The sequence below is a fragment of the Syzygium oleosum genome, unplaced genomic scaffold (assembly GCF_021117445.2).
Source record: "Syzygium oleosum isolate NSW1041296 unplaced genomic scaffold, Sole_v2.1 Sole_v2.10, whole genome shotgun sequence".
NCBI lineage: Eukaryota > Viridiplantae > Streptophyta > Magnoliopsida > Myrtales > Myrtaceae > Syzygium > Syzygium oleosum.
Window position 1 is genome coordinate 9,127,982 of NW_026607494.1, and position 20,153 is coordinate 9,148,134.

Below are 20,153 nucleotides of genomic sequence, written 5' to 3' on the forward strand. Positions count from 1 at the left end.
ATTGAGCTAAAGTTCAGGGACTATATTGAATAAATTAAAAGTTCAATGATCATATTGCATATCGAGTCAAAATTTATGGACTATTTATGTAATTTTCTTATTTTTAAATCAAGTCAAGTCTAAATTCTGAACCGTACTGATTTGACTCGAATTAAACAAAGTGGCTCAATTCCTAATATGCGCCAAATTGCCGTCTCCGGAGGACCCAAGACCCTCACTTCCTCGGAGGGAGAAATAAGCAAAACAGAAACAAACGAAGATGAAGTGGCGACGTAAAGCTAAACCATCTCTCTGTCTCTCTCTCTCTCTCTCTCTGTTTTTGTCTTTTGTCCAATTTGATTCCCTGGCAGCTAAAAAGGAAAGAGGAGGGCGCACCCCGCACGCACCCTCTTCTCATCTCAATAGCCGTGCGCGATTCACTCGGGGTTCTGATCAAAGCTTATAAATGCCAGCCCGTTTCAAGACCAGACACGAGCTCACAGGCCGCGTGCTCAGAGCCATGACCTGCCCTTCGTGCAATTCGTGCAATGCAAGGCCAGACCCGCCCGTTCTCGCCGTCGTCCTCGATTTGGACGGCACCCTTTTGGACACAGGTTCGCCGAGAAAGACTCGTCCTTTCCTTTTCCTGTAGACTCAATGGGCTCGTTTGATTTCTGGGTTGTTTTTCTTTTTTCTTTTCTTCCCTCTTTTCCAATGATCTTGGGTGTGTGATTTTTGGGTTATGAGCAGAGGTGGGTGGGAAGGGGGTGTTGAAGGAATTCTTGGGCAAGTATGGCAAGGTGTTGGAGGAGGGGGATCAGAAGAGATTGGGCAAGACCTTGAAGGAGTCGGCCATTGCCATGGTTACCGACTATGATCTTCCACTGACTCCTGATCAGTATGTGGAAGAAATCGTGCCCATGTATCGTCAGGGGTAATCTCTCTCTCTCTCTCTCTCTCTCTCTCTCTCTCTCTCTGGTGCTTGTACATAGTCACATAATATGGCGAGGCAACATCAATCGCAGTAGATGAAATGTGTGAATACGTGTGAGGCCTGTCTCATGCTACTTCTTCCTATACGACTGGTTTTGGTATAGTATAATAAGTCTAGGCTGTGATTTCTTGTGTGTCAAGGGTCAGCTAGAGTCGAATCCCACATTGATCTTTTTTGTGGTAAATTAAGGTGGGCGAAGGCCAGAGCGCTTCCTGGTGCTATTCGACTTATCAAGCATCTCCAAAATTGCAGAGTGCCGCTTGCCCTTGCTTCAAATTCCTTGAGAGAATACATCGATGCAAAAATATCTCATCAACAAGGTTTGTCTTCTCAAACCCTCTATTTGAGTTATATGTATTTTGATATCAAAGGAAGCATCTAGTTCTTTCATCTTTATATTTCAGCTGTAATAATGCATGTTGAATCCTGAGTGTCCAATAATGAAAAGCTGTGCTGAGTTTTGTTGTTTTGCAAATTTATGATCTCTTCTTTAGAAAAAATCAGGGCAATAGGCATTATATGTGGAATGTTGACTGACTCAACCGACTCTATTGCCAGTGTGAATAGATTTTAGTCGGGATTTTTCTTTAATTCATAATCAACGTGGATTATTGGTGGTATTGTTGGTTCTGACTGCTTTAGCTGAAAGAAAGTTGCGAGTCATACTGGAATACCAGAGGGCATGTCATTTGAGTTGGACTGAGGCACTGCCATTACAATTGGCGTAATGGTTTTGTGAGTCAAAAATGCTTGCTTGCTTGAAGCATACATGAATAGAATAATGGAAACATGAGAGCTAGCAGGTGGCTCATAAGTCTCTTCTGTATAGAAGCTCTGTGTAAATGCTATGTTAATGGACAGTGAATGTCAATCTTATCATTGATCAGGTATTCCCATTGGGTTTCCTGTCTTTTGTCAGTCGCATTACCTTAGACAAAATCCATGTTGACCCCACTGGTCCATGTCATCCTTCTACCTAAGCCATATATTTGTCTTTGACTTTATAGGTTGGAAAGAATGCTTCTCCGTTATTGTTGGAAGCGATGACGTTCAGTCAGGGAAGCCAGCTCCAGATATGTAAGATTTCTAACTTATCCAATTTCAGTGCAAATAAAAGTCGCTAAACTTAATAAAACCAAAGAAGAAGAATTGCTTCCTGGAACATCTCACTGAAACTTGGACATCCAGTTCTTATTACCCTATGATTGCATAAAAGAAGCATTGCAAAATGCTGAACCACATGGGACTAAGATCATTGTCTAAAAGATGATTTTCCCAAACAAGACTTGACGATGTAAACTAAATTGTTTGGACATCACAGTATCACCTTACATACATTTCTTCCTCAGATTTTATTGGAAAACAGAGCAAACTAACAGGCTTCACGCTGCTTGCAGATTCATAGAAGCTGCAAGAAGAATGGAGATCGATGCAACTCGTTGCCTTGTGATTGAGGACTCCTTGTAAGTTACTTTCTTAAAGAGTGTTCTTGTTCTCGTGGAAGGGGGGTTATATGGGTTAAATAATATCGGATTTTCATTTTGGAGAACCTTGTTGTTGGAGCACTAGAAGCAAAGTACATATTCAGTACCGTCCTGCATTGATAGATGGAGCCCACTACTATAACAGATTAGCAGAACTATCAAGGATGGACTGGGTTTCGAGTAACTATTGGTGATAACTTGATGCCTCAGAAGAATTTTTCTTGTTTACGTAGTATCAATATTAAAACTTCAAACTCATGCTTATGAAAATGTGAAAGCTTGCACAAACAGCCTTTTGTTGCAACTTTGTTCCCCTTTTGTTGCTACTACTTTCTCATAGCACTACCAAGCTGTGAGACAATATTTTGGAACTGAATGTTTGTGACAGGGTTGGTGTCCAAGCAGCCAAAGCCGCCAAAATGAAGGTAGTGGCAGTTCCTTCGCATACCGAAGCTGATTGTTCTTCCATGGCCGATAGCGTGCTTCATTCACTTCTAGAATTTCAGCCTGAGCTGTGGGGTCTCCCTCCATTTGATGACTGTAGATACTTAACCACGTCATGTTTATTTTTCCATCAATTATCGTTAGTCATGGAATCAGCGAATCAACTCATTCTTGTTGTTGCAGGGGTTAACAATGCATTGCCAATCGAAGCAATGGTCTTGAGCTGTCAACACGTGAATGGTTCGTTTTATGAAATCGAAGGTTTGTGAAAACTTAATTTTCTTCTGTTCATCTTTGGAGTTGACGAAATTGAATTAGCCCCACGAGGTTTATATTTCAAGTTCCTAGTGTAATCAGGTTGCTGTCCGATTCTGGCAAGTCGCCCATCTATTAGTGGACAGTCTAATCCGATGCCTTATGCTTTTGTTGTCCGGTTCATGTTGAACGAAACTTAGAGAACCTGGTGTTGTGACTAAACCTATCACCACTTTTGGAAAGTCTAACGCTGTCTTTCTGTTGCTCTAAATTTATGTCCATCAACCAGAGGAGGGGATGCCTGCTCTTCCAGCTCAAGCTGCCGGAGTTTACTTTGGTTGGGCCCAAGTCGGCATCCGTACAATCTTTAAGGCCGTGGTCGGCATCATATTTGATTCTCCAAGTGCCTTGAGAAAACTTGTGGGTGATCGATGCGCTCTTGATCTGACACGTTTTTAGTTACTTCTCAGAATCTGTCACCAACTTGAATATAACCGTAATACCATTTCACCTTCTCTGTCTTTTGCAGCACCTGTGTTCGATCGATGGAAGCATCGATCGTGTGTCTGATCAGCACGTGCAGCTTTCCCTTGTCGGCTTCATACGCGGTTTTAGGTCCAAGGTAACTTTTTCATGACACCGCAGTAGCATGTTTACGGTCGAATAGTACGAGATTACTCGAAATAAGTATACGCGCGAGTATGCTTTGCTGAATTCTTCTCGAAAATCTGCGACTTTTGAGTATGGGAGAATGGTTCTGTCTGATGCTTTTGTCTGAGAAATGAGCGCGAAGACAAGTTTCTTTGTGGAGGTCTGGTTGATCCATCTGTGTGCTAATGCATATGTATGTATCTGTACCGATGTGGAGGTCTGGTTGATCCATCTGTGTGCTAATGCATATGTATGTATCTGTACCGATCACGCATCGTCTAAGCCGTAATGGAAGTACAATGGTGCTCAATTTTTGTTTAGTGCATTAGGGAATTCTTTGAAAATCTTGCAGCTTTCGCTTCTCATGAATGACTATTCATGCATGCAGGACGTCGTGTCGATGGACAAAATTATAGACGAACAAGACAAGTCCATCGCCAGTTCTTCTTTAGAGCTGCCGGAGTTCGCTCACCGCAGCAACCCGTCTTTCGTTTAGGTCGCTGATTCGAAAATATAAAGTTTTTCCTTGCCCCCTTAATAGGAGTACGTCGAACTCATCCAGCGGAGACGACGACGACCGGAGGTCCGGAGCCGCCTTATGTTGCAGTCTTGTTAACTCAATTGTTTCGAGACATACCTGATTCTTCGGGGCGATTTTGTGATCGTGTAATGTATTTCGATTCGACATCAACGTAGCATCAACGATTACAGTCTATGATTATTGCAATTGCAAAGCGAGATTAATCTTCTTCGCTATGAAGTGGAAAAAAAAAAGCGTTATCTTGTTCGTTGAGACGAGATTGATGAGCATTTGAATCTCGTCGAACTTTACCATGGCGGAGAGAGGTCAAGCAGCTCTGGTCGCTAGTTTTCGTTCCCCAGTCCTTGCAGAACTGCCAAAAAAAACACCGAAAAATTTGCTCCGAAATGCGCTTTTTGATCGTCACGGCAATGAAGGAACCACAGCCGAAAACGTAGCCAAAAGCGAGAGAATCACCTGTCACCGACGGATTCCGATCTCCAGCTGATTCGACCAGGAGCAGTTGCCATTGCCGCCCACACTGCCAGCGGAACCACCGGCATTCGCCCCTTTCGACGCCTTCCTCTTCGGAGCATCTTCTCCCGCGCCGCCGCCCGTCTCCGAGCCCGACGAAGCCGTCCTCTTGCAACCGAACGCTCCACCGCCTGTCTTCTTCGGTCTCCCCCGGCGCTTGGAGCCATCGCTCGCCGACAGCAGGTCCTCTTCGCCGACGATCTCGACGGAGGCGACGACGCACTCGTGCCACCCGAGCTCGTCGACGTCGGTGATCACGTCCGCGAGGGAGAGCCGCGCGCCGCCGCCGCCGCGGCGCGGCGACGAGATGCTCTCGTGCAGCGTGGATCGCGAGGGATCCACGAGCTCGATGGCTTCCACGGCATCCAGCAGCACTCTCTGCGACGATCGCAACCAAAGGCCTTTCAGATCGCAAAACAGCTCGATCGCTCATCGCCCGATCGAAGCTCTCAATCGAACCGGAACCGTGGCGTGAAGCGAACGCGCGAACGCAGAGCTCGATCATCCTAATCGCGAACGAAGCGGATGCTAAGAACTAGCATGCAAAGGGATCCGGAGGCGGGGGGGGAGTTCACCTTGGGGTGGCTGTGGAGCTTCCTGAACCCGTGCATCTGGATGATCTGCGAAGGAGACGGAAAAGGCGGTGCGGGATCGTCATCGGAATCGAGGCTCGGCAGCTGCGGAAGCGATCGGAGAGAGAGGGAGAGGGAGGGAGAGTACCTGATTGAGGGAGCTGACGGTGAGGCGGGTGCGGTTCCGGGAGTGGAGGAAGTCCAGGTACTCCTCCAGCGACAGCTGGTTCGCCTTCGCCGTCTTCCCCTGCATCCTTCCCCGATTCTTTTCCCCCTCCCTTCTTCTTCTCGTTTTGGCACGAGACGGGGGTATTTATACTGGGGAGGGGGGATGGGATGGGATGCGCGCGCGCGCGAGCGAGGTGGGACCCCATTACTGCGCTCGAAGGCCGAGATGCTCCGCGTGCGCATGCCACCCCCCGCGACCGTCGTCCGGCGGCGGCTACGTCGCCGGCTGAATTTTGATCGGCATCTCGTTTCGGCAAGTCCTACAGCTAGTCCTTTATAGTCATGGTCGAGTTTAATTTCGGCGAATGGACATTATATGAGGAGAGAAAGAGAACAGAGAGAGTGGGATGGGAAGGTCTTGGACCGTCGTCGGGATTTGTGGGAGGGGGGCTGTGGTACTACTCGGTACGTGCCGGGAGAGCCTCCTTGCCCCTCGGCGCGGTAGTTTCACGACGCCGCGAGGCTCAACCTACCCCCTCGAGCGCGGGGCGACCGCGAGGAGCCAACTTGGATCCTGGCTCGGTGGTTGGACGGCGGCCGAGTTGGGACTGCCTAGTCATTTAGACAAGAGCCGGACCAAATCGGCCGGAGAGAAGTAACGCGCTTCGCCGTCTTGGCCCCATGTAATGTAAATGCAATGTCATCTCTCTCCGAGTATGCACGTTTTGTGCTCTCTTTGGGTACCTGCGAGCGTAATGGTTTCTCTGCTCACTATAACGATATTAAAGCTTTGCCAAGAAAAAGGTCCGTCGTCGCAACCAATGTGCTTTGCTGGAGGTTCTCAATTCATGAGCATATATGCATAAATGTTGTTAACTTGGGTATATATAGAGAGAGAGGCACATTAGCCACCCAAAGAATATTTTGAGGGCTTGGTAATAGTGGCGTGTTTTGTGTTAGGAGCTGTACGTTTTCATTCGACATATGCCTATCGAGTCGCGATTTCCTTATCGACATCTTTGGCAAACTCAAGGTAGAAGCGAGCTTTCGTTTTCGAAGCCTTAGACCATTTATAATTCACACCGTATGTTCCTGCTATTCTCACCAAGCAAATCGAAAGATATTGCGGCGTCAAAAGTTTGAACTCCGCAATATTCGTCTAGCACACTACTTATATGAAGAAAACTATCCGGTTTTTTCAACAATGAAAATCAGTTTGCTGTTGTATATATGCAACATTCTATATCCAAAGTTCAAATAACTGGCACAACTAACGACATCTATGTGTCGATTTGTTTGTGCACAGTATGCTGTGTCATCCTCTTCGTACGTACTTAGACGAAACTATTTCATCGAAGAACTTGAGAGAACAAGAGCAACGTATAGACCAATCTGTAGATTGAACATCACTGAAGCAATTAACTGAAAACATTTTTCATCATGACCGTGATTACCAATCGCAACAGTATAGAAGAGAAGAGGCTATGGAAAGCATTAACGAAAGATAAATCTCAGTCTCCAACTCTTCATGCAGAAAAAAAAAAAATGCTTGTACCAGTCGGAACGAGTAATCGGCTCAATCGAAGCACGTCGTCGACACCGACACCATATGACGTGCCAAAAACCACCAAATGGGTTTAGAATTTGATGAACAAATTGCACCCGTCGCATGGAGCGACAAGAAGAAAAGATCAGGAAACAAGATGAAGGTTTTTATGCAGCAAACCCAGAAATGCTAGTTACTCGAGCAATCTTTTCCATGAGTTCGACCTCCTGGTTTTTGCATTAGCCAAACGTTGCCACTTCCTCCGGACCGCCCGTCAAGGGAGCACGAGTGCGAAACAAAGACTCGACGCGATCCGACACGAGTACAGCCGGATGACTTGATCCTTTATCAATCCGTTCCTCGCCACGATGTCGACCCATCCTTGCCCTACCAAGTGGTACACCGTCTCGCCCTTGCTCTTCAGATCCAACCTTATCAGGCCCAAGTGGCAAGTCTCGCCCGACGGCCCCAGCAGCAAGACCTTCATCTCCGTTGGCGCCCCGTTCTCGTCCCGCGTCTTGAGCGCTTCCTTCTCGGCCTTCCTGAGAAACTTGGCCAGGAGTTGCGCCTTGGGCAGCGTGAGCCGGCGCGCGGGTGGGCTCACGTCCACAATGTCGAGCGGCTTCTCGATGAGGAGAACCATTTCGCACCCCCCAATCATGTCGCCGGTGGCGACACCCGGGAAGAAAGATCTCCGGACTCTCTCACGAAGAGCACTAGGGTTTTCGGACGAAGACGAAGCCGCCGCGGACGATTCTTGAGAGCGGCGCGCTTCTTCCCGCGAAGCAGTCGCGGCAATCGTTAGTATATCGAAACTCATTGTGTTCGGTTTGCTGCCGCCAGTCTCGACTTGTCCAGAGCAACCTTCACGATCATCGGGAGAGGAAGCATCGCCGTGCGCCGTTTCTCCTTTTCCGGGTTCGTCGGGCACTCGGCGATCATCGCCGGGAGAGGGAGTGTCTCGTATCTCGCCTTCTTCGAGTTCATCATCCGAGCTTCGCGGGGTGTTGCTTCCGATGCCGCTCGACATCTTTCTTGAAGGGGAGGGGTTCTGAGAGTCGAGAAAGATTGAGAATGGTTCGTGAAAGTTGGCATTTCCCCTCTTTCCAACGGTAGTAACTGATCCGTGCAACGGTGGTTCAAGTCAAAAGCACCGAACCATTAATAAGAAGCAAAACAAATCCACGTGGCAATTCGTTAGGAATTTAGAGATTTGAAATACTCGCGATTTTTTTTTTGGGGGGGGTAAAGTTTTTTAAAAATCCATTTATTCAGATCACCGTATATTTATCTTGGGGTTGGTAAATTGAAACGATTTATTGTGATTTTTTAATATTTTTGAGTAATTTTATGTCTGTACCTTTGGTTGTGTCCTTTGTTAATAACGACTCCAATCTTCTTGAGGATTTCTTAGGAAATTATATACTGCGCGACACAAATTAGTTATCAGCACATATATATACACATGAAATCATTTGGATGGTCAATTGGACACCAATATCGAGAGGATTTATTGTCGTCCCTTTCAATGGATGTTATTTATCTTGAAAATAATCCGATCTAAATTGACTCATTTTCTAATAAAAAAAAATTGACTCATTTACCCCGTTTTGACCTATTTCCACGCAAACCAAATCCAACGACCCAACCCTGACCAGATTCATATCAATAAAACAAATATATATTTAACCAAATTTTAAAAAACTCATCCAAACAAAAGTCAAAGTGAGTGAATGCAAGAGAGAGTGAAGACAAGAAAGAGTTATAGAGATGAGTTGAGTCTAAATAAATTGTGAACCCATTTAACACTTACTCATATTATTTTAAGTCTTACAATTCTAAATTCATTTATGACCTATTTCATGAATATAATTAACCCATATAATAACTCATTCCATAAAATATGGATTAAGAATGATCCATTTCGATAGACCTACTTGAAAGAAAATGGAAGTGCTCCTCCTCACTGCTTCACCTAGCGGCGCGAATCCATCCATCGTTTGTGTCCTTGCGCAGAGGAGCACCCACGAAAGCGTTGGGGACGGCATACGAGGTAGCAACCGAACTCAATTAGTTTATTCATGAAAGTTTCATCCATTCAAATGAGGACATATAGCTTGGAGACGTAGAAAGAACCACACAAGCTATGTGATTTCAGCGTAAAGAAGGCTCGGTTTGCATAGAGGATCGAATCGTCTCAAAGTAAATTGGTTGCAGAATTCCACGACTCGATTTATGCGTCGGCCCTCCGGCTTACAAACCGTCTGTCCAGCTTGGAAATGCATTTTTTGTGATCGGAGAAACGACACAGAGAAACATAACAGGCTTGTAAACAATTTTGGTAATCAATTAGGGACAGCTTCCTGGAATCATGAGCATAGAATTTCATTTCCGGGAAGGTCACAGCCTAATGAGTGAGAACCATGTTAGATCACTTCGAGATGTAAACTACTAGAATTCAGATAACAGATCAATGTAATCACAGGAAGCTGCATGAGAGAGAAACGGAGCAAGTTTCCGGTAGAAATGAGGATCGAGTAGTAAACACGTAAGAAATGATCTGCCACAAAAAATTGAAGGGCTAAGGATTAACTGTAGAATTGAGGATGAATATGAATCAAGAGATAAAGTTCTTCGCGAAAAGAATTGAGTTGTTTCACAATTCTTGAATTTAGGAGATGAATTTTATCTAAGGTTCCCTAAGTATATAATAAAGGAGCTGATTATGTCACAGTAAAATTCCAGTGCCTGAGAGTCCTCCAGAAGCCGACTGCTCAGGACGATCAAGGGTGATCTGGGCATTCGCCACTTCTCACACGGCTAAATCCACGGCCTTACATGATCCATCGGACAAGAACTGATGTTGGTTTGCATGTGTATTCCTAAAATTATTACAGCATATCAAGACGATGGTCAGATGAACTCGCATGCATAAGCAACATTAGTTCTGCACATTAAATAAAGTGAGAGACAAATTAGGTCCTTATTCATCATCACAAAATGACGGGAAAAAACAGAGACTTTCCGAGTGATTTCTGCAAAAGCCAGGGCGAAAAACCACGTTGAAGTTATTACGGAAATCTTGTGACCAGGAAATATTGATACAGCAGATGACCAATAGAGAACAACTTTTAAGCACATGGATGGGGAAATCAGTTCAAACGTGTTGATGAAATTACGAGGAAAAAAAAAAGGAGGAATGAGTGACAAGATTGTGGCTCACCAGGGGATGGCATTGCAGCTTTGGACTTATTTTAGACATCCCGGCTAATTTACACAAGGTTTCAGATTATGACATTCATGTTGAGATCCCATTAAAGCAACCTGTGCACGTCGTAAAGATTCAGCAATCTCACTGTCTCCTGGACGTTCTCTTCGCAGAACTTCATAGTCTCTGACGGATTCTTCCCACCGGCCAAGCTACAGCATCAGATAAAATTCAGAGAGATGTGATTATAAAGCAAACAAAAAACAGCGAACGGAAGAAATCAATGCAGAAAAGAGGAACAGATTTTTGAACCAGAAGACATCTGATTTACCTTCCCATTTGAGACAGCCCTCCGAAGAAGCGCCTTGATGTAATTTGGTTGAATCATGAGAGCTTGGTTGCAGTCTTCAATGGATTTGTCCCACAATCCAAGCTTAGACCAACAAACAGCTCTATTGCAATAAAGAACCGAATTGCAGTTATCATATTTGAGGCCTTCCCCATAAGCTGAACAGGCCTCAGCGAATCTTCCGGAGCTGAAGAGATCATTACCACGAGCACGAGCATTTGCCACCATTTTGACATTACTCAGCAGCAATGCAATGTCCGCATTGCTGTAATCAATACGTCCAGCTTTCTCCACTGCTGCGACTGCATTATCAAACCTGCAAGACACGACAACGATTTCTCAATTGCCTGCAAAATTTAAATCACCCTTAATCCTCAAAATTCTGTATCAGGAACATACCTTCCCATTGCCATATCGACCTGGGACTGAACATAAAGCACATATGCTTCACCCACCATGCCACAGAACTTAATTTGTGAGTAGAAGGGCAAATTGGAGATAGCTTTTAGGCTCATCTCTGCATCTTGGAGTTTATGGAGCTTTAACAGGGCTTCTGCTTTACAAGCAAGAACCTGCAAATTTTCCACATGATGAGTCAACAAACATCCAGCTTTCAGTCAGGGAAATAGCTGAAATTAATCATTGTAGCCAGGATTCTTACCAGAGGAGAAGATTTAGCTCCTGCTTCCATTGCTGCATCAGATTCCTTGACTGTATTTTTCCAGTCTCCAATTTTTCTAGATTCGATGCAAAGGTTCAGATGCTTTTCAAGTGATTGCAGCTTACTCAACTCACATGGATCAGGCTGCTGGCCAGGATAACAGAGGTGATGTCGCGCATTTTCAACCTGTCCTAGCCTTGGAAATACACAAGTGCAAGATTGTGAGTTAAGATCATCAACATTCAAAGCTAAGTGTCCGTACACAATATAGAAAGCAGAGAACTGGTGTCATTTTACCATCACATGATTCCGCATCAATTCAAAAACAGGGAAATCAATTGGGGAAACATACTGAAAATCCAAAACGGTTAAAAGAAATAACTGAAATTCTCCACACAAGAAGTCAACTTAATGGCATCTGCAGTAATCCGCTCACATGAGCAGCAATCAATCGAAACAAACCGATAGGAAAGAACAAGCCTGTATTAGAAGAAAATTTAAAGAAAAAGGCTGACAGCGAAAAGTCAGGATGCTTCGTTGAATTCTACCGCTACTTAACAAAAAGGAAAGCAGTCCCAAAACTATTCATCAAGAATTTGAGACCCAGCTTCCTATTGGGTGATAGAAGTATGAGAATGAAAGCACAACACACCAATCACGACAAAAGCCTGCAGATAATTCCATGGAAAAGTCTAAGGGAAATATGACCTTTATTGACGACACAGCAGAACCAATTCAACTGTCCAACGAAAACTACGAGAAAGAAAAAGAATCGTCCTGTGGTAATCAGAATTGAACTCGTGAAATTTGAAATAAAAAACAAGCATACCACGCGTAATCTCTCCGCTAACTAATCTAAAAAATGCAACTTTCAGCGTCGGCAAGATATCAGACACAAGAAAGTTGGTCGGATGTGCATTCTTAATCACGGACCGGATCAAATGATATACCTGAGATAAAGAGAAGCTAATCTCTGATGAGCCCTCCCATGACCAGGCTCCAACCTCACGGCTTCCTCGCACTCCCTCACCGCCTCGCCCAACCTCCCTAAAGCCGTCAATGCCGCCGCACGATTGCTTCTATACGACGCATTATCGGGCGAAATCGCTATGGCCCTGTCATACAGTAACAATGCGTCCTCGAATTTTCCTTTCCTGTACAATTCATTCCCTGCGTTCTTCACATCCTCCGGATCTAAACTCGCCATTCCTCTCTTAACAACCGATTCGCCGACAGATTTGCCATTGCTCGTCTCTGCTACAGTTCCGTTACTCGTCTTCGGAGTACTAGTGCCGCCACGCATTATACTTCCGTGGCCGTAGTTTCCGCTCCCGGAGCTCAACGTCGCCATTCGGTTACCGTTCGCACTCGTTAGATTCGGCTTCGAGATCTTCCCGGACGGACAAATGTTGCCGCTCAGACCCACTGCATTCACGTGCTGATTCGACGGCGCAATGCTGCCGCCACCGGTGCTCGAATTCGGAGCCCAACTCCTGCTCGAGTAGATCAACGGGGTCCCGGCGGATGCAGATCGCCGATGGCCCCGCCGCGGCGTCCGCGACGTCGCCGATTGGAGAGTCTCCGCGTCGCTCGAGGCGCTCGCGCTCATCTTGCCCGAGACCGAGCCGGAAGAACTCGAGGAGCCACTCGAGGTGGTGTTCGTGGTCGTGGTCGTGGTCGCAGTGCCGCCGCCGCCGCCGCTCATCGAGCTCCTCACCATCAGCGGCGAGACGGGCGAGCCCAGATCGAGCTCCCTGTAGTCGGGCTTGTTCATCTCGCAGCTCGCCGAGTCCGCAAACCGCGCCGCCAGCGAGCCGATGCCGCCGCCGCCGCCGCCGCCCTCACCCGCCGCCTTGCCCGCGCCCGCCGTCATCGCCGCCGCCGCCGCGGCCGCCGCCCCGAGCCCCGAAGGAAACCGCGAAGCCGGCGTCGCTTCGCCGTGTCTCGCCAGATCCCGCCGCCTCGCGATGGCGCTCGTGCAATGCGAGAGGTCGGGAAACTAGCCAGACGTCTAGAGAGAGAGGGAGAGATGCGGAGATTGGATCTCGCAGCAATGTGGGCAGGAGAGAGGGAGAGAAGGAACACAGAGAGAGAGAGAGAGAGAGAGAGAGAGAGAGAGAGCGGGAGCAGCGGCGGCGGAGGTAGAGAGAGAAGCTGCTCGAACTGGCACGGCGATGAACGATCTGCGCGCGCTCTCTCTCTCTCTCTCTCTCTCTCTCCGTCTACGAAGAGTCCCTGCTGCTTCACGAGACTCTCTCTCTCTCTGAGATGAAGAAAGAAGATGACGATGACGATGAGGATCGATTTATGATTTTTGTATGGGGAAGTTTTTTTCATTTTTTATTTTTTTTATGCGCTCTGTTCATTTGGTTATTATTTTATTATTTCTGCCAGCCATTTTGGCAGCCGCATTTACTCTTTTTTTTTTCGGTAATTTTTCTTTTCTAAATTACGGTACGGTCTTCGTTGTTAAAAAGGGTAGGGGGAAGCAAAGGGCAAGTTGATGCCAAAATTTGGCCTATGTAATTTTAGTTGGTGTGCTCCCCCCCCCTAACCAAATCCTTTTAATTCTTCCATTTACTTTAATGTGTAATCAAAAGTCTTGATCGGTCGACGTGTTTATTGGATGAACCCGCTCTTTTCGATCGAGAATGAATGATTTCGATTCTTCGCGATTCGATGTTCTAAAGTCCTGGTAAATTTTAAATCTTATTCGCCCGATATATAATGTTGTAAACGGCTATTTCAATAGTTCTGACAAAATTGAATGATGTTTTCATTATATACGGTAAATGATCTCTTCTTACTCGAAAGAAGTCGAGACGAACGGGGATCCCGGTTTCTCGGAATGTCGCGCCATCTGGGCAGGCTGAAACGGGAGTCCGTATGGAGGCGGCCATTACAAGTCTCTTGGCTCGAGTTTCACGGAGCACGAATGAAGAGCTAGCCACGGGAGAAATCACCGGAATGGCATTTTGGCGATATCGTTCCTCCCTTCGGAATAGGGAAATTTCTTTTTGAAAATTTCGTTTTCGTGCACATTGGAATAAATTAGATTTGGAAGTTTCTTCAAGCCCAACAATCTAAAAATAGAGAGCATTTAATTCTACAAACAAGGGGCAGCAAAGAAAGGGACACCACCAAAGTGCATGAATCTGGGTATACGTGGATTTGTTTATTCGCATTTATTTATTTTTTTTCTTTTTGAGATAGAAAGGAAATGAATGGAGATTGCTCGGGGAGGTAGATGTGAATGTACTTGGAAATTTGGAGTTGGAACCGGGCATTTAATTTCTGGTGTGGTACCCAAATAGGACATCATTCCACGCGTTCCGTGCTCCCTCGGAATTTACTCTAGTTATGGAAGGCCTAAGCGATTTGCTTTTGCCAACTTGGATGCCTCCCTAAATTAGTCGGACCATCATGGATAGTGCCGCCCAAATTTATCGATTTACACGTGGATTATCGTCATAAGAGGAGGAAGAGTAGGACCAGAATGAGGGGATAAAATGTAATTTATGGGGGAACTCGATGAGTTTATAACATGAAATTGTCGTAGTAAGTCCAGGGTTATCGGTTTCGAGGTAGGTCGATTCCTAGCCTGGATAAGTTAATAACATAAAATGTGAATGTACTTGGAATTGGAACCGGGCCTTTAATTTTTGGTGTAAGGTAGATAAAGTGACGATGTGGACTTTACCCAAATAGGACATCATTTAATACATTTCGTACTCCCCAAATTTTAGTCTAGTTGCGGAAGGCCTAAGCAATTTTCTTTTGCCGACTTCTATGCCTTCCTAAATTAGTTGGACCATCATGGGTAATGCCATGAAAATTTATCGATTTAAATGTGGATTATCGTCACAAAAGGAGGACAAGTAGGACTAGAACGAGGGGATAAAATGTAATTTGTGGGGAAACCTAATGAGTTTATAACATGAAAGTATAGGAGCAAGTTCGTGGTTATAGCTTCCAAGGTGAGTCTACTCCCGGCCTAAATGAGTTAATAGCATAAATTGTGAATGTACTTGGAATTGGAGCCGGACCTTAAATTTTTGGTATCGGGTAAATAAAGTGATGACGTGGACTTTACCCAAATAGGACATCATTTAATACATTTCGTACCCCTCGAAATTTACTCTAGATACAAAAGGCCTAAGCAATTTTCTTTTGCCAACTTTGATGCCTTCCTAAATTATTTGGACCATCATGAATAATGCCACCAAAACTCATCAATTTACACGTGGATTATCGTCAAAAAAAGAGGAAAAATAGGATCAGATTGAGGAGATAAAATGTAATTTATGGGGAAACCAGATGAGTTAATAACATGAAAGTGCTGTAGCAAGTTTGGGGTTAGCGGTTTCAAGGTAAGTCGATTCCCCCTCCTAGAATTGGAAATTGATCTTGTAACCCTTTTAGGAACCAAACTGGTCGATTTTGGAACCGCCTTGGTCCTCTTTCCGGTTCTAGCAAGGGATCGACCCATTTTTGTAGTTTGGGTAAAAAACCAAATTCTTTATGAAAGCTGCCCCATTTCATTCCAAAAATAGGTGTTGGTCGATTGCTTTTGTTGTTATAAGTTCATGTTGAAAACCATGCTTCAATTCTTGATGGGTTAAAAAGTTTTTTTTTTTTTTTACCGGGGAAGGCTTCAAAGTTGGTTTAGAACCAGTTCAACCTAGGAATTGGATTAGCTAAACCGATTACCGGGTAACCAGTTCGATCCCCGGTATTAAGGCCGAAATGCCGGTTCTAGGTTTGTAGAACTCAGAACCTACCCGTTTCCCTAAACCAAATATTGAAACTGACAAAATAAAAATGGTTAATACCACGAAAAACCTTAAACCTGTACATCTGTGATAAATTTACTTCAAACTAATTTTTGATCATCAAAAACCTCAAATTGGTATACCTGTGATAAATTTATCAAAAATTAATTTTTTGACCACAAAAACCCCAAACCGGTACACTTGTGACAAATTTACCCTTTGTTGAATTGGATAAATACCACGAAAATTCATAAACTTATGACAAACCGAGAGGTAAAATCCTAAACTGGTACATCCGTTAACTGCCACATGTCATCCAATTCAGCAATTTGACGGTAAAATTTAACGGAAGCTAACAGAAGGTAAATTTGTCACAGGTGTACCAGTTTGGGGTTTTTTGTGGTATCATCCCAAAGAAATAAACAAGGGAATTAGGCTTTATTTATTTTGCGGAAAATGAATGATTTGAAAAATATATATTTTTAAAAATTATCGCTTGTACTAATTACAAAAATGAATGAATAAAAATATTTTCCTATTTCGTCGTCCATGAAAATGTTCATACATAAAATTGGTGTTGGTAGTGAAAACCTTTTTTATTGATTAATTATTTTAAGAGATATTAAGCTACAATTTTTTAGAAAAATGTCCTCCAAATCATTCATTTTTCGCAAAATAAACGGAGTTAGAAAATCACTAGTATTAGCTTGTGAGGCATTGTTTCATTTTGAGAAGAAATGATAATTTCCTCCTATTAATTACTGGTAGCCTTGATAAAAAAAAAAAAGAAGAAGAAAAGCTGTCAAGGTAGAAAAGGCAAAGAGGAAATGACCTGAGTTTTCCAATGCGCCTACTACTTGCTGGTTTTGCCAGGTTTTGATTCCCGATTGTCTTCAAAAAGAAGTTGTAATTTCGAAAAATCATTTCCCAGGACAAATTCCATAGTCAGATTTAGGACAACCAGGGCAGTACATGTAAGAGCAAATGTTGGTTTCAAGACTAGGTTCGATGCTGATTCTTTGGTGGACCACTTTGGTGAATTAGATGACAACTATTGGAGATCATAGTGTATTTAATTTAGAGAAAGGTATACTAAAGTTTGGTAAATGTAGATAGGACAGCGTACCAAATTTTAGTTACAGCCCCGTATGTCACTTGGACTTCTAGTAAAACAACGACGACACTCTATATCAAATTATTATTACGAAGTACTCTCTATTAGTGTCCTTAACAAGTATTGTTTGGACATCTAATTTGCAAAATGTCGATCATTCTCTTTGCAGGGAGAATTTTCGTGTATTCTCAATTCATCTCGACTCTAAGTAAGATCCTCCCTCCTCCTAGTGCTTGCCTCGTTCAACTTCGTTGGTTTTAGTGACTTTTGATGTTGTGACAACATTAAGGGTGCGTTTGGCAATCATTATGTTTTTGGGAACAATTTTGCTCAGAAATGATTTTTTTTATTTTGTTCCCGGAAATAATTTTTGAGTATTTGAAGGCGTTTGGTAACTACTCAAAATTTCTATTCCCAGAATAGAAAAAGAACATAAATACGTTTGGTAATTGCACAAAATTTCTTTTTATTAATAATATTTTGAATTTTTTAATATCTCTTTCTTTTTTTCTTCTTCTCCTTCCTTGGCCAATGGCTGGTGAGGGCATCGCGACTCTCGCCGACCACAGGCAAGGGCCACCCTCGCCAGTGAGGGCGAGGGCTGGACACTCGCGAGCTGGGTGAGAGCCGCCCTCACCGGATCTAGCGAAGGCTGGAAAAGGCCGGTGAGTGCCACCCTCGCCGCTCGTGGCCTGGGCAAGGGGCGCCCTCTCTAGATCTGGTGAGGACGGCCCTCGCCCAGGCCATGAGGGTCTAGCCCTCGCCCTCGCCCTCGCCAGCCCTGGCCTATTGCCGGTCGCCGCCCACTGACCACTGGCTATGAAAAAAGAAGAACCAGCCACAGGCCACAGGCCTAGAAAGAAGAAAGAAGAAAAAAACAAATTCTCTTCTTTTTCTGATTCTTGTTCTTGGAATCAAGAATCAACTTTTGTTTGAGTATTGATTCTGTTCCAAAACTATTCTTGGGAACAAAAAATTTACTAAACGGATTTATGTTCTTTTTTTGTTCCTAAGAACAAAAGAATAGAATTAAGCACTATTTGGCCGGTTGCCTAACATGCCCTAAATGTAACTCTTCTTTGTTCATTGTTTACTTTGATGATTTCTATTTACTTTCTCTCGATATTACAATACCTCTCCATGTCATATAACAATAACAATTAGGAATTTGTTATTTTTATCTAGTCCCTATTTAATATGATCTAAAAATTTCAGTTTTTTTATCATCGAAAGAGGAAGATTCGTTGAAAATGGATACAATGAATTATTTATACTAAAACACATGTCTTAATTAAACGCATGAGTATGTTTATAACAACAACAACAATAATAATAATAATAATAATAAGAGTTAGGACGTTATGGAGACAAATCAAATCGGGAAAATTATAAAAAAATATCCTAAATCCATTGCACTTGTGCCATTTAGCCATAGACTTTTCAATTGTATCAATTTAATTTTAAACATTTTTATAATTTGCCAATACAGTCCTTTCGGTCAATTTTGACCGAGAAATGCTAACGTGTGGTCTAGTTAGTGTTGGCCATCCTATGTGGCCCGGCCTACGCTGACATGGACAATTTTTTAAAAATTTTAAAATTTAAATTTTTTTTTTGCCTTTTTCTCTTTTCCTTTTTGCCGGTGGCCGGTCTTAGGTAATGTTCGGCGGGGGCTGGCATCGCCCTCACCCGACTTGGTAAGCGCCGCCCTCGCCGACCGCGAGCGAGGGACTGCCTTGCCTGAGTTATATGTATAAATGTGCATAAGAAATTACTAACCTTTGGTAGAATGAGTCTTTTCTTTTCTTTTCTGCCAAGAAATTAGTGAGCAGCGTAATTAGTGTATTTTTACCCTTATATTTCCTAATACCAAAACCAAAATAAAAGACCTCTTTCGACCCCTTCACAAAAAAAGGCTAGTCTTCACAAAACAACACATGTGATGGTTTGTGAACAGGAAGTACACTTGGATTCGTCGAAGAAGCAATCACAAGCAAAAGCATAGGACCGAATGAGGAAAATAAATGAATCCAAGGGTAAAGTAACAGCTTCAACTTCAAGGGATCGATTATGTCAATTCCATGATTGTTTCAACCATCAGTCTTCGAGCAAAACGGGGTCCCGCAAACCGAAACCTATCTAGGGAATCTCATTTTTTGACTTCGGGATGAACTCGACGGATAAAAGTAATGCCGGTTGATCGGAAATTTCACGCTAGCACGTCACATGAATATGTTGCGTATAAGGATAGATCAAACATCGCTCCGGGTGTTGGATAACATCATGACTGAGTGAGTGGGTCATTTTAGCAAACATGAGGTGGGTCATGCGGTGTGGTGGGCAAAGTCCATGATGCGAGACTGTTTCCACTCTTGGTGGGCACGTCTCATGGTGAAAGTCTGTGTGCATAGCTGTGTCCAGTTTTCTCGACCCATCTCTCTTTTCTTGTTTCCTTTGACACAAAAACTCCAACTGTGTGCCCAGTTCCCCATCGACAACAACATTAATTCTCCCAAACAGATAATTAATAGCAAGAATGCTAGAGGATCCACAAACCCTAATAGCAGAACCACATATCCGTCTTCATTTTCGCAGCAAGTTCTTTTATTTTTCGTGATTATTTTGCACTTCCAATTCCCCCCGAATCTTTATCTTCTCCGGAAGAAGGGAATACCTTCTCTTTGCTTTACATCCCGAAGATCCCGAGGTCCAGACGAGACCTAGGATGAAGCAGTTTAAATACAGGCCTAGGTCCAAACCCGTGGTTGTTTTTAAGAAATAATTTAATGGGAGAGGAAATTGCAAATGAAAACAAATAGAAAATAGAGGGGTGGGGCCAAGAACGTAGGTGGCATAATGGAGAGACGAAGTGGGGATGGTTTCTGACATTATCGACATGTAC

At 43.9% G+C, this 20,153-nt stretch overlaps 4 protein-coding genes across 4 annotated transcripts; 1 reads left to right on the forward strand and 3 right to left on the reverse strand.

The window, feature by feature from the left end:
• The first annotated feature begins 351 nt into the window (after positions 1 to 351).
• Positions 352 to 4,563, forward strand: LOC115685571 (bifunctional riboflavin kinase/FMN phosphatase-like). Its single transcript, XM_030610643.2, has 10 exons — positions 352 to 593; positions 730 to 913; positions 1,163 to 1,293; positions 1,981 to 2,050; positions 2,371 to 2,436; positions 2,846 to 2,997; positions 3,085 to 3,162; positions 3,446 to 3,576; positions 3,686 to 3,778; positions 4,196 to 4,563. Exons 1-10 carry the CDS (start codon positions 446 to 448, stop codon positions 4,301 to 4,303), a joined length of 1,161 nt encoding a protein of 386 aa, XP_030466503.1. The 5' UTR covers positions 352 to 445; the 3' UTR covers positions 4,304 to 4,563.
• Positions 4,472 to 5,724, reverse strand: LOC115685572 (uncharacterized). The gene is made up of 4 exons (XM_030610644.2): positions 5,582 to 5,724; positions 5,437 to 5,481; positions 4,805 to 5,239; positions 4,472 to 4,700 (listed from the first exon to the last, which is right to left on the reverse strand). The coding sequence occupies exons 1-3, from the start codon at positions 5,684 to 5,686 to the stop codon at positions 4,808 to 4,810; spliced, it is 582 nt and encodes a 193-aa protein (XP_030466504.1). The 5' UTR covers positions 5,687 to 5,724; the 3' UTR covers positions 4,472 to 4,700; positions 4,805 to 4,807.
• A 1,697-nt stretch (positions 5,725 to 7,421) lies between these two features.
• On the reverse strand, positions 7,422 to 8,177 carry LOC115685564 (B3 domain-containing protein At3g25182-like). Its single transcript, XM_030610638.1, has one exon. The coding sequence runs from the start codon at positions 8,175 to 8,177 to the stop codon at positions 7,422 to 7,424; it is 756 nt and encodes a 251-aa protein (XP_030466498.1).
• A 1,577-nt stretch (positions 8,178 to 9,754) lies between these two features.
• LOC115685563 (inactive TPR repeat-containing thioredoxin TTL3-like) lies at positions 9,755 to 13,460 on the reverse strand. Its single transcript, XM_030610637.2, has 6 exons — positions 12,316 to 13,460; positions 11,366 to 11,561; positions 11,104 to 11,276; positions 10,687 to 11,020; positions 10,371 to 10,567; positions 9,755 to 10,029 (listed from the first exon to the last, which is right to left on the reverse strand). Exons 1-5 carry the CDS (start codon positions 13,236 to 13,238, stop codon positions 10,415 to 10,417), a joined length of 1,779 nt encoding a protein of 592 aa, XP_030466497.2. The 5' UTR covers positions 13,239 to 13,460; the 3' UTR covers positions 9,755 to 10,029; positions 10,371 to 10,414.
• Positions 13,461 to 20,153: the final 6,693 nt, after the last annotated feature.

Coding starts and splice junctions, on each gene's coding strand:
- LOC115685571 (XM_030610643.2), top strand. CDS start 446: ATGCCAGCCCGTTTCAAGACCAGACACGAGCTCACAGGCCGCGTGCTC. Junction 594..729: donor CGGCACCCTTTTGGACACAG/GTTCGCCGAGAA, acceptor GGTTATGAGCAG/AGGTGGGTGGGAAGGGGGTG. Junction 1,294..1,980: donor AAAAATATCTCATCAACAAG/GTTTGTCTTCTC, acceptor TTGACTTTATAG/GTTGGAAAGAATGCTTCTCC.
- LOC115685572 (XM_030610644.2), bottom strand. CDS start 5,686: ATGCAGGGGAAGACGGCGAAGGCGAACCAGCTGTCGCTGGAGGAGTAC. Junction 5,482..5,581: donor CCGTCAGCTCCCTCAATCAG/GTACTCTCCCTC, acceptor TCTCCTTCGCAG/ATCATCCAGATGCACGGGTT. Junction 5,240..5,436: donor AGCTCCACAGCCACCCCAAG/GTGAACTCCCCC, acceptor CGATCGTCGCAG/AGAGTGCTGCTGGATGCCGT.
- LOC115685564 (XM_030610638.1), bottom strand. CDS start 8,177: ATGTCGAGCGGCATCGGAAGCAACACCCCGCGAAGCTCGGATGATGAA.
- LOC115685563 (XM_030610637.2), bottom strand. CDS start 13,238: ATGACGGCGGGCGCGGGCAAGGCGGCGGGTGAGGGCGGCGGCGGCGGC. Junction 11,562..12,315: donor TTAGCTTCTCTTTATCTCAG/GTATATCATTTG, acceptor TGTATTTCCAAG/GCTAGGACAGGTTGAAAATG. Junction 11,021..11,103: donor GTCGATATGGCAATGGGAAG/GTATGTTCCTGA, acceptor CGTGTCTTGCAG/GTTTGATAATGCAGTCGCAG.